The sequence below is a fragment of the Apodemus sylvaticus genome, chromosome 17 (genome assembly GCF_947179515.1).
Source record: "Apodemus sylvaticus chromosome 17, mApoSyl1.1, whole genome shotgun sequence".
Taxonomy (NCBI): Eukaryota; Metazoa; Chordata; class Mammalia; order Rodentia; family Muridae; genus Apodemus; species Apodemus sylvaticus.
This window is the reverse complement of record NC_067488.1, coordinates 52,694,218-52,706,621: the sequence shown is the minus strand read 5'-3', so window position 1 is coordinate 52,706,621 and position 12,404 is coordinate 52,694,218. Positions and strand designations below refer to the sequence as shown.

The following is a 12,404-nucleotide window of genomic DNA, read 5'->3' as shown; positions in this document are numbered from 1 at the left end:
TGGTATGTGTATGTGTACATGTGTGTATTGTGTGTGTATTTGTGGCATGTGTGAGTGTAGTGTGTGTATGAGTGTGTGCATGTGTGTAGTGTGTGTTTGTATGTGTGGTATTTGGAGGTCAGTGGACAACTTGAGGGATCCATTTTCTCTTTCTACCACACAGGTTCTGGGGATGAAAATTCAGGTCACATCTTTACATCTTGCCAGTCCTACCTTAAGGTTTTTAGTCGTACAGGGAAATAGGAGAATATGCCTCAAAGCAAAGTGAGGGAAGCTGGGTTGCTGTGTGGTAGGCGGCGGGACCGAGCGTCGGGCGTTCAGCACCGTGGACAGCGATCCCAGCGCTGTGTCTCAGTGTCCGCTGCTAGCACAGCGCTGAGGTCCTTCCACACTGTATGCACCTCTAATTGTGCCTCAGGCTTACCACTCCTACAACGGGTTCTCAGCACTCTGCCGTCACCCCGAGAGCTTCTGTTTCACCAGGTTTTCTTTCTTCTTTTCTCACATTTGTACGGTTTTTGACATAAAACGCTTGCATGGGGTTTCTTAAGTTTGTCTGAGGGACTTTAAAAAATTTTTTTACATGAATGTTACCCAAACCTCAGACTCCAAGTGTTTGTTCAAGTGTGTGTAAATAGAATAGACTTTGGTTCAGTGGCCACATCTACCCCGAGTCCACTAAACTCACTTCTTGTCTCCACTGGGTTTTGCTTTTTTGTTGAATATTCCTGGGAGTGTCTTTGTTGAGGGAGGGTTCCTTTACATTCTTATTCTGAACATAAATTAAACCCATTGAAAAGTTTACTGCCACTGCAGAAGGCAAGATGCCCTTCCTCCAAAGATGCCCACCCTCTAACTGGGAATTCCTTAGAGTAGTGCTACGTCAGAGTGAAAGGCAGGCATGGGAAGCATTGCGGTGAATATCTCAGAGTCACAGATCAAAGTTTCCTCAAGAGTGGGAGAGGATGATGGGAGGAGAGGGGAGGCTCTGGGGTGGGAAGTGACCAGAAACCCAGGCACGCAGGCATCGTGTAGGAAGAGCCAGGCAATTCCTGTCATCCTGTCAGAGGCTGAGCTGGGAGGACCTGGTGTTCAGGGCCAGCAGTGGCGATGCAGACAGAGCTCTGCCTGCAAGAATCTGGTGTGCACGATGAAGCAGGATCCACAGCGATGCCCATGTCTGTCCTCACTCCTGTCAGCACTGATATCATGTGACCTGGGTCTACTCCCGGTCGACCCCTGTCTTAGGGGTTCTATTCCTGCACAAACATCATGGCCAAGAAGCAAGTTGGGGAGGAAAGGGTTTATTTAGCTTACACTTCCACATTGCTGTTCCTCACTAAAGGAAGTCAGGACTGGAAGTCAAGCAGGTCAGGAAGCAGGAGCTGATGCAGAGGCCATGGAGGGATGTTCCTTACTGGCTTGCTTCCTCTGGCTTGCTCAGCCTACTCTCTTATAGAACCCAAGAATACCAGCCCAGGGATGGTACCACCCACAAGGGGCCCTCCCCACTTCATCACTAATTGAGAAAATACACTACAGTTGGATCTCATGGAGGCATTTCCTCAACTATAGATCCTTTCTCTGTGATAACTCCAGCCTGTGTCAAGTTGACACACAAAACCAGCCCCCAAGTCAACACCCTTAGACTTCTGTCTGCAGACACTGGTTCTGTTTGGACTCTACGTGGAATCACATGGGACTGGTTGTCTCATGTGCCTGAGCATACCATGTGTGCGGGTTAGTTTTTGTCAACTCGACACAAGCTAGAGTTATTTGGAAAGAAGGAAACTCAATTGAAAAAAAATATATATCCCCAATCCGATGAGCCCAAAGATAAGGCTGTGGGGAATTTTCTTAATTAATAATTGATGGGGCCCAGCCCAGCCCAGCCCAGCCCATTACAGGTGGTGCTATCCCTGGGCTTGTAGTCCTGGCTTCTATAAGAAAGCAGGCTGAGCAAGCCACCAAGCTGCACCCCTCCATGGCCTCTGCTTCAGCTCCTGCCTCCAGGTTTCCTCCAATGACAGCGAACCTGTAAGCTGAAATAAACCCTCTCCTCCCCACACAGCTTTTGGTCAGGCATTCAGCACAGCAATAAAAAAAAAAAAAACAAATCAGGGAGCTGGAGGGATGGCTCAGTGGTTAAGAACACTGGATGCTCTTCCAGAGGACCTGGCTGTGATTCCCAGCACCCCACACAGTGGCTACTGACTGTCTGTAACTCCAGTTCCAGGGGATATCCTCTATCCTACTGGACACCAGGTGCACAGAACATGTCCGGGCAAAACATCCATACAGGGAAGTCCAGTAAAAAGATAAACAAATAAAGACAAGCAAATGCAAGCAGACCAGGACATTCATCACGTATGAGAAATAAATTCTTCACCGCTCTGTGGCAGGATTCTGCCCAGTGCAGACACTGCATCACAGGGATCCTGTGACGATGGCTAACACCTCAGATGCTTCCAGCATTTGCCCACTGAGTTGAAACTGCACAAAGCCATGACTGACACAGCCAAGACGCTGCCTTTAAAATTTTTTTTTTTTAAAAGCAACTCATTTTACATTTATTTCATGTGTGGCTAAGTATGCAAGTTGATGTGTATGTGAAGGTCAAAGGTTAGCTTGTGGGCGTATTCCCTTTCCAGGATGTGGGTTTCAGGCATGAAACTTAGGTTGTCAGGCTCGGCAGCAAGTGCTTTACCCACTGAGCCATCCTGTCAGCGCCAGGACACCATCTTAGTGCATAGTTTACACGGTCTCTTATTCAGGGGGCTCTTCCTTATCTCCTCCTCTCCAGTTCTCAGGGACCACACCCAAAACAACGGCACTGGGACCCAGAGGCCCCTTGTGTTACCCCAACTGCTCCCCACGATGCCCTTCAGTGGGAAAACCAGCAAGTCCCATACCCCCTCTCTGTACCTAGACAGGTCTGTGCTAGACAGCAAAAAGAACCCATTTTCTCTGCCCTTATTCTTGTCTTGAGAAAGGCTCTCATATAAAAGCTAGCTTGGTCCCCTAAGCTAGCATCTGATGCCCTATGTAGGGGAAGCTGGCCTTGAACTCTTTTTTTTTTTATAAGAAAGTCTTCTTTATTTATTTATGATATGTAAGTACACTGTAGCTGTCTTCAGACACCAGAAGAGGCATCAGATCACATGATAGATGGTTGTGAGCCACCATGTGGGTGCTGGGATTTGAACTCGGGACCTTTGGGAGCACAGTCGGTGCTCTTAACCATTGAGCCATCTCTCTAGCCCCCAGCCTTGAACTCTTGATCTTCTTGTCTCCACCCTCCAGGTGCTGGGATCACAAGTGTGTGGCAAGCTCAATTTTTGTTTGTCTGTTTCCCTTTTCTCTGGTGCTGGAGAACTGACCCCAGGGCTTCACTAGCCAGAGGAGCTCTATTCCTAAAGGGGTTTCCCATCCCCTTGGGTTCTTGTTAGCTGCTTTCCCCAGATGTGGCTCTTGGAAGTAGGATTCCCATTGTCAAGGAGGTTGGGACGCCACCTGGAGGGTTGGGGGGGGGTTCTGAGGGCGCATCTCTGCTGGGGTCCCCTCTACCTGGGGGGGGCCTCTTTGCCTGGGGGTGGGGTGGGATGTCCATTCTTGGGTTCCTCTCTGCTGAGGGTCTTCTCTGTATGGGAGTTTCTTCTCTGGAGGAGGGGGATCACCTCTGTCTGGGGTGTCCTCGGGAAGGGGGGCCTCTACTCAGCCTGGAGATTTCTCTGTCAAGCGTCTGGTCTCTGCCTGGAAGGGCCCACTCTGGGGTTTCTATCTGCAGGGGGAATCCTTTGCTGATGGTCTTCTCTGCTTGGGGGTCAGGGGAGAGGGGATGGGGGATCCTCTCTGCCTGGAGGTCTTCTGTCTTGGGGTTTCTTTTCTTGGGGCCTCTCTGCCGAGGTTCTTCCTGGGGGAGTCCTCTCTGGAACCTGATTGCAGACTCTCTAAGCGCTGCCTTTGTCAGCCGCGCTCTGTTGCAGGCTTTTCCGTGTCTGGCATCAGAAGCTTCGGGAGGTGCGGCTTCCCGGACTCCGGGGCTCGCCCTGGTTCTGCGCAGACGCCTTCTTTTTGCTCCAGGGCGTGGGGACCCTGACTTGGCACGGATGACTGACGGGCAGCGGTACGGACCGGACGCACCTTTGCGGCAGGCTTGGGGCCTCGGCCACCGACGTCACGGGGCGCGGCGTGCGTGGGTGCGGCCATGACGTCATGCCCGCGGAGCCCCGCGCCGGCGCCGTGACGTCACGCCCTGGAGCTGCGGGCCGGGCCGGGCGGCGGCATGGCGGAGAGCGAAGCGGAGACCCCGGGCACCCCGGGCGAGTTCGAGAGCAAGTACTTTGAGTTCCATGGCGTGCGGCTGCCGCCCTTCTGCCGCGGGAAGATGGAGGACATCGCCGACTTCCCAGTGCGGCCCAGCGATGTGTGGATCGTCACCTACCCCAAGTCTGGTGAGCCGGGAACCCCACGCCGTACCGGTCGCTCGCGCGGCTGTGTGACCTTGGGCAGGTCGCTAAGCCTCTCTGTGTCCTAGTCCTGCCCCGCTCCCCATGTGGTGGGGGCAGCGAGGGGCAGCGGGTGCACCTTCAGTGTGGGCTCTGTGGGGGATGGGACCGCCCTCCGCTGCCCCTGTATCCTGTTTACAGGCTGACTGTCACCTGGGCACCTGGGTCCCCAGCAGCCGGTGTAAGGTAGAGCTTCTAGGCAGATGTTCAGAGAGGGGAGGAGGCTTGTCCAAGGTCACACAGCTGGGCTGAGATTTCAGCCACTCAGCTCTCCAGGCCTGGTGGAGAGATGGCTATGTGGTGCCTTTTCTGGGGTCTGTAGGACAAGCTTAGCTGGTTCTCCTGTTTGTTCACTGTCCCTGTAGGGCGTCCTTGTGACCACTGTCCTGCAGGCTCAGGGTAGTTGAGAAGGTGGCTGTCCATCACACCGCAGTATCCAAGCAGGCGGTTACAGGAGAAAATATAAGCAGGCTATCTCCCAGGGTGGAGTCCCGGTTCTTAGGGCAGCAGCCCGTCATTCTCACAGAGTGGTGGGCGCTCTCAGGGTAGGGGTGGGGGTGCAAAGGCCCTGGGGCCAAGTCTGGGTGTAGGCACCGATCCACCACCGGGCATCCAGCCAGCTGGGCTGTCCTGGAAGAGACAAGCAGGGCTGACTGAGGCTGCAAACACCCCACAACCTCATCCCAGCCTTGGGTCCCTGCTGGCCTTAGCTAGGGTTGGCTTTCAGAGAACTCTCTATGTACAGGTCATCCCACTGGGTGCTCCACATCTGGGTTCATGGCTGTACCTGGAATTGTCTCTTTTGGTTCAGTGTCTGGGGTAAACCCAGGGCCTTATGGCCCTTATGGTTCCTGTCTGCCCTGCCACTCAGCTGGGTGCCCAGCTTCAGGGTGGTACTTACGGAGGCATCATGGTTGTTCTGTCCTTGCCACAAACTGTATGAATGTGCCCATGGGTAAAGGAAGATTCTAGTTCCCTCCCTAGACCCTGGGAATTGTGGGAGACTTGGTTTTCAGAGCCCATAGGACCAGGGGGTGTGGCTGGGGTTGCGGTGGAGCTCCTAGAGGAGAGGAGGTGGGGGTTGGTACTGGAAGGGGCTCGGGGAGGGCCTTGGACCCAGGACACCAGAGGCTGGGCCAGGCTGGAGGCGCAGCTGTGAACTTGGAGGGCTGGCGAGTATTAGACAAACCCTGTGCAGGAGCCTGGTGGCTTCTGGGGAGTTCCCTGGACACTGCAGAGAGGAGTCAGATGGGAAACATCTATATGTGAGTGCGTGTGTGAATATTTTGAGACAGAGTCTCTCTGTACTCCAGGCTGTCCTTGAATTTCCAGTCTTCCTGCTTAAGCCTTTCAGTGCTGGAACTGTTGGGGTAACAGCTACCCTACAGGATGCCAGCTTTTTTTTTTTTTTTTTTTTTGTTTTGCAACAGGGTTTCTCTGTGTAGCCCTGGCCTTCCTGGAACTCACTCTGTAGACCAGGCTGGCCTCAAACTCAGAAATCCACCTGCCTCTGCCTCCCAAGTGCTGTGATTAAAGGCGTGCGCCACCACCGCCGCCGGCACGATGCCAGTTTTTGTTGTTCAAGAGAGACAGGGTCTCAGCACAGGCTGGAATTGAACTTGCTGTGTAGCTGAGGCTAGCCTTGAACTCGAAATCTTCCTGTCTCAGCCTCCACCATCCCCCTTGGCTGGATGCTCGTTTTCTGTGTAACAGACACCACGTCTTGTGTGTAACATGTACCAAGTGCAGAGAAAAGCATGGGCCAGAGTTGGTGTAAAAGCATCAACTCCTTCCCTAGCAATGAGACCTCAGTGGTGCTTCAGAGATCCCAGCTCTGCCCTCCCCATCCCATCCTGGGAGCTGCCTTCCTGAATCGGACAGTCCTGTGGCCTGGTGTTCCTTGATGGATGCCCCTGCCACTCCCTGTCCCTCCTCCTCCAGGCCATCATGCTAGAGCACAGATGACTTAGGAAGACCCAGGAGCCCCCTCCAGGCTCCTCCCCTGGCTCAGCTCCTGAGCCTTGCCCCCTATGTCTGAGTAGGGTAGCTTGGGAGTCCCACAGCATGGGGGTTGGGGTGGGGTGGGGGACACGACTGTGGCTCCGGTAGTCACCTGTGTGGCAGGTTCCAAGCTGAGGTGAATTTCTCAGGCTCTGCTGGGAGGAAAGCTGTCTTTTCACAAGTCAGGTGACTAGCCTCTGGGTCACCCCGGGGTCAGTGCCTTGCCATCAACATTGCTGCCGCAGGTGCCAGGTGCTGTGCCCAGAGCACTGGGGTCACTAACCTGGTCAGGGTTGAGCCTGGCTGCCCCCAGCCAGCATTCCTGGACCCACTGGCCTCCAGGGCTGAGAATCTGGGCCTGACTGTGGGACTGGGCCAGAAGAGTAGCCCGGCATTAATCAGGCAGGGGAGTGGTCTCAGCTGGGAGAGAGGAGGAACCAGAATCAGAGAAAGACAGCCTCTGTGACTTCCTGCCTGGTCTGCAGGGCCCTTGGAGAGACAGGGTGGACACATCTCAGGTTCTTTGCCTCTGGGAGAGAGGTAGGAGTCACTGGCAAGTCCCCAACCATGCTCCAGTGCTCGGGTAGGAGTTGGGGGAGGGACTATTGTTACTATTCTTTTTTTTTTTCCCTCTGAGACAGGGTTTCTCTGTGTAGCCCTGGCTGTCCTGGAACTCACTCTGTAGACCAGGCTGGTCTCGAACTCAGAAATCCACCTGCCTCTGCCTCCTAAGTTCTGGGATTAAAAGCGTGCGCCACCACTGCCCAGCTGTTACTGCTCTTTTAACCTAAGCCTCCCTGAGGGAAGAGCTCCCTCAGGGCTGAGGCCAGGCGCCTCCAGGCATCAAGGAGTCATCCACCTCAGCATCAGGGGCCCCTAGTGACTGAAGAAGGCCGGTGGTGGGGGCCTAGCTGACCCTAGTTAGAGGACAGCTTCCAGTCCTTCTAAGCCAGACTTGGAGCCAACCCATACGTCTGCAGGGAGTCCAGGCTTGTTCCAGGCGGGTATAGCCAAGCCTGTCCTCACCTTCTTCTAACTCATGGCTTTGGGATGAACAGCCCAGCCTGGGAAGGCCATCACACTGGTAGACATATAGAGGATGGCCAGAAGTCTGTGTTGGCTACAGCGAGCGGGTCACATGGTTCTACTAGAGTGACAGCAGAATTGTTATGGCTGAGCTGCATCCGGGTATCCTCCATGTCTTCATGAGGTCCCTTGGTGTCCCCACTTCTTAGCTCTTCCCTTCAGGAGCATCTGTCCAGTGTTTTCTAGGGCATGCTGTTTTGGGGTGCATACGTCACCACACAGTTCCTGCACTCAGCTAATAGGTTGCAAGGTGGCATCTGCACCAATGGGGCAGCAGGTATTCTCCACCCAAGTGAGTGTCCACTCAAGAGAGCTGCAGGCCCTGGAGATTGGCACAGTGGGGAAACTGAGGCCAAGAGGAGTGATGTCTTTCCTTGGCTCCTAGAGTCACTGAAAGACCATGCTGGGCATCCCAGGGAGCTTTCTCTTGTGATAAAATACCCTTTGAGCAAAGCAACTTGGAGGAGGAAAGGGTTTTTCAGCTCATGATCTCTGGTCCCAATCTATCACTGTGAGAAGTCAGGATAGGAATCCGAGACAGGAGCCTGCTGGCGGGAACTGTGGAGGAACTGCTTGCAGGTTCACCCTGGTTCACGCTTTTTGGCTAGTTTCGTTACGCAGCCCAGGACCCCCTGCCTAGGGATGGTACTGCCCACAGTGGGTGGGGTGGGGGCCCCACATCGAGACCATTCTTCACAGACTTCCTCACAGGCCGGTGTGAGCTGGTTGGTCCTGGACTGAGACTTCCTCAGATGCCTGTGGGCTGCATCGAGTTAACAACTGAAGCACCTGGACAGCTGTGGACCAGGTTCCAGGTTCATGGGGTTTCTGTAGCGTGGCAAAGTGGTGTGGCCTGAATAGAAGGAGCAAGTTACACTTGGTGACTGGACTCACCTTTTGGTCTCAGCGCAGGCTTTGTTAGTCGTTCATTCGGTAGACTAACAGGATTCACCTGAGAGGTGGATTCAGGATTCACCTGAGAGGTGGATTCAGGATTCACCTGAGAGGTGGATTCAGGATTCACCTGAGAGGTGAGGTTCCCAGCCCCACCTGTCCTTGACGGGATGTCTGGATCCCTGTTCAAGCCCAGAGGTCGGAGGTTGCCATCTTTGGGAACATGGACACCAAAGAATTGATCTGTGGGATTGTACAGATCCAAGGGGAAGAGAAGTGATGGGTCCTCTCTAGGGAAATAGATGGGTGTTCTATCAGACTACCTGTGTGTCTCTGCCTACCTGTGCCTCCCTCCCTCTCCCCTCTGTGTGTGTGTCTGTCTGTGTCTGTATGTCCATCTGTCTGTCTCACCCCCACATCTCATATGTGCACACACACCTGGACTTCCCCTCACCTCCCCAGCTGCTTCCCACCCCCGCCTGGTAGAAAGGCTTCCTGGAGGACAGTGGTTCTCAACTTATGGGTCATGACCCCTTCACAGGGTTCGCCTATCAGACATCCTACATATCAGATATTTATGTTATGACTTATAACAGTAGCAAATTACAGTTATGAAATCGCACCAAAATCATTTTATGGTTGGGAGGTCACAACATGAGGAACTGTGTTAAAGGGTCACAGCACTGGGAAGGTTGAGAACCACCACTGCAGCGTAACAGTTTAGTGCAGGCAAAAGACACGAAGTAGGTGTCTTAAGTGTCCTTTCCCATGCCTCGATGGCTTCTGCCCTCAGACAGTGAGGGCGGTACCTTCTCAGAGAAAGCAGCGTGGAGAAGGGATTGTTGGGAGTAGTTTGCGTTCTAGAAAGTCTCAAGAGGGAAATTCCAAGAATTGGGACAGTAAGCTTGGGCTGCAGGGTCCAGCGGAGGAAACGGCTGTGAAGTAGAAGAAAAGTTTTATAAAATGATGCCAAGTAGCAGGAAGATACGTAACTTGGAAGGTTGGCGCACAGAGGGAGTGGAGCAGAGGTGGCTCACAAGACCGTGGCTTTCAGGACTCGGGTGTGAGCACCGGGCTCAGAGCAGGTGGCTGTAGGGCAGAGCGGTTCCGCTGCTGGATGCTAGGGACACCGAGATCCTGTTCTGGGAAGCCTGCAACACCAACGACACCTTCGGAGTCCAAGATTCTGTCTGGGCTTCTGTGTTCAGCCCCGCTGCTGCTGGTGCTGCAGGAGGTGGAGAGGCAAACAAGAGAGAGCCAGTGAGGAGGGAGCATGGGTGAGGGGCAGCATGCATCTGAGATGGAGGGAGATTGCAGGGAGACAGCTGTGTAGGGTGCTTCAGGAGCGACCAGTGATCTGAGTGGCAGGGACATGTCCCCAGGAGATACAGTGATTTCCCCGTTTAATTTCAGTTATTCACAGCCAAACATGTCGGAGAGCATTTCTGCAGAGCAAGGAAGAATTAAGACTCCCTTCCTTCCTCCTTTCCTTCATTCCTCTGTCCTTTCCATCCTTCTGAGACAAGGTCCTTCACACACAAATATGTGCTTAAAGTGCGCACGCGCGCGCGCGCACACACACACACACACACACACACACACACACACCTGGAACTCCTGAAAGAGAGGGATCATATTTATATAACTTTTGTTACAACATATAATTATGGTTATTGATTGGTTTATCGATTGAATCAGGGAATCTCTGTGTGTAGCCCTGGCTAACCTGGAATTCACTCTGTAGATCAGGCTGGCTTTGAACTCAGACATCCACCCTCCTCTGCCTCTGGAGCAATGGAATTAAAGGGATTCACAGCCACACAGGCTGGATAAGTTACTCTTAATCTTTTACTGTAAATGAACCTTATCATAAGTGTGTATGTATTAGAAAAAAACATAATTTGTAGAGCTCACTGCGGTTCACAGCTTCAGAAGCCTGCTAGGGCTTTGACTGCATCCCCGTGGGCAAGGGTGCCCATTGTAAACCGAGCTGAAGATACCCAGGTCTCTCATCATCCAGAGAGTGTGTTAGACTTGAATTAATGATTATAGAAAACCAGACACAGGAAAGCCAAGGCATTGTATGAGCCGGGATGCACAATTGCCTCATGATTGTACTGGCACTTTCTACAAGCTGGAGTTATCTCAGAGAAAGGAGCCTCCCTTGAGGAAATGCCCCTGTGAGATCCAGCTGTAAGGCATTTTCTCATTAATGATCAAGGGTGGGAAGGCCCATTGTGGGTAGTGGAATCCCTGGGCTGGTGGTCTTGATTTCTATAAGAAAGCAAGCTGAATAGCCTCTGCATCAGCCCCTGCTTCCTGACCTGCTTGAGTTCCAGTCCTGATTTCCTTTGGTGAACAGCAATGTGGAAGTGTAAGTTCAATAAACCCTTTCCTCCCCAACTTGCTTACTGGTCATGATGTTTGTGCAGGAATAGAAACTCTGACTAAGACAATGATGTACTGTACACAGAATAGCTAGATGTATGTATATATGCATTATGTGTTATATATATATATGTGTGTGTGTGTATACATATATATGTATATATACATATATGTGTGTATATATATAATATATATAATGTGTATGTATGTCCCTAAGAAGTACAGTACTTCTCTCTTGCTTTAAGCACATGTTTAGTTCCACTCTGTGCTGTGGTTTTCTGGGAGGAGGGCATGCATTGTGGTCCTGTGTGAAGATCAGTAGATCACTGGAGATACACAGGCTGTGAATGAGAACACATTACCTGGAGGAGGGTGGGTAGAGCCAGCTGAGCCTTGGCCTCTGGGAGTAGGGTCTGGGGGAGGAGACGGGATTTTCTGTCATACATTCCACTGTACTTAGGTTGGTTAAACTCGATAGCAGTGTGGCTTTGGTGAATACTGTCAATGAATATTAAAAGACCCATCCCCAGGAACCAGGGGGTGGTGGGCTCTGCTTTCATTAGCATCTCGTCTCCAGAATTCTGGGAAGATTTCGCTGGTCTCCTTGGGTGTGTTGACAGGCTGCGGGTCCCCGGATTCCTGGGCAGGTCCACTCTTGAATTCCAGGGCCTTCCATACATCTCAACTTAGGACTCAGGTCAGAGTGTCCTGTCAGTCACCACCAGGAGGACATCGGTACTGTGCCACTCAAGCTTGGGCTATGTCAGCGAAGTGAGCTGTGCATGGCATTGGTCCACCAACACGCAGAGCCAGTGGAGAGCCTGGCTGCTTTCCCCACTGACAGCTGTCTCTCCTGTAGGTTGTTATGCCAGGGTTCAGCAGGCTGGTAGTTCAGGGGCTCCCTCCTCTAGACAGCACCGGTAGCCACATCTTTTGTATATTTTGAGGTGTCCCAGCATGACGGTGGCCACCACGGCAGCATGAAGGCCTGTTGGGACTTCCCTGCTTCCCTTGTTCCAAGTACTAGTGTGGGTTTGGCTGAGCCCCTGGCCCTGCTCTTTCCAACCCTGATATGGCTTTAATTGCCACCCTGCACCTGGTGACCCACTGAGAGGGGCGTGCCTCTGCACCCTGCTCCTGAGGCCCAGAGTTGATGGCAGGAGGCCCCACCCAGGACCTCATTCAGGAGCTATCCCAGTCTGTTAGCCTGTTGGTGGGACAAGATGAAGTAAGGTCATTCTGCAGGGTTGTCCCAGCTCGGGGGTGGGGGGGATGGGGGGGTAGGGGGGGTGGGTGGGGGGGGGTGGGGGGGTGCACGCCCACAATCTGCATACTCAGTATTAATCAGCCACTGAGCAGCTGTGACCCCAGCAGGTCCCCTGCTTGCCCTTCCTGTGTCTTCTGTAGAAAGGAGGCTCTGCTTTCTTTATTTTTAAAAATATAATAGCTTTACTTATTAAGAGAATTTCATACATGGATAAAACACATTTTGGTCATATCTGTCCTCTGTTTCCCCCTCCAGAATCT

General features: G+C 52.7%; 1 protein-coding gene across 1 annotated transcript in view; it reads left to right on the top strand.

The window, feature by feature from the left end:
• Positions 1-4,279: 4,279 nt before the first annotated feature.
• Sult4a1 (sulfotransferase family 4A member 1) overlaps positions 4,280-12,404 on the top strand; it is a 28,692-nt gene continuing 20,567 nt past the window's right edge. Inside the window, exon 1 of the mRNA XM_052160853.1 lies at positions 4,280-4,454. Within this exon, the coding sequence (XP_052016813.1) occupies positions 4,286-4,454 (169 nt within the window). The 5' untranslated portion in view covers positions 4,280-4,285. The remainder of the gene's footprint in view (positions 4,455-12,404) is intronic.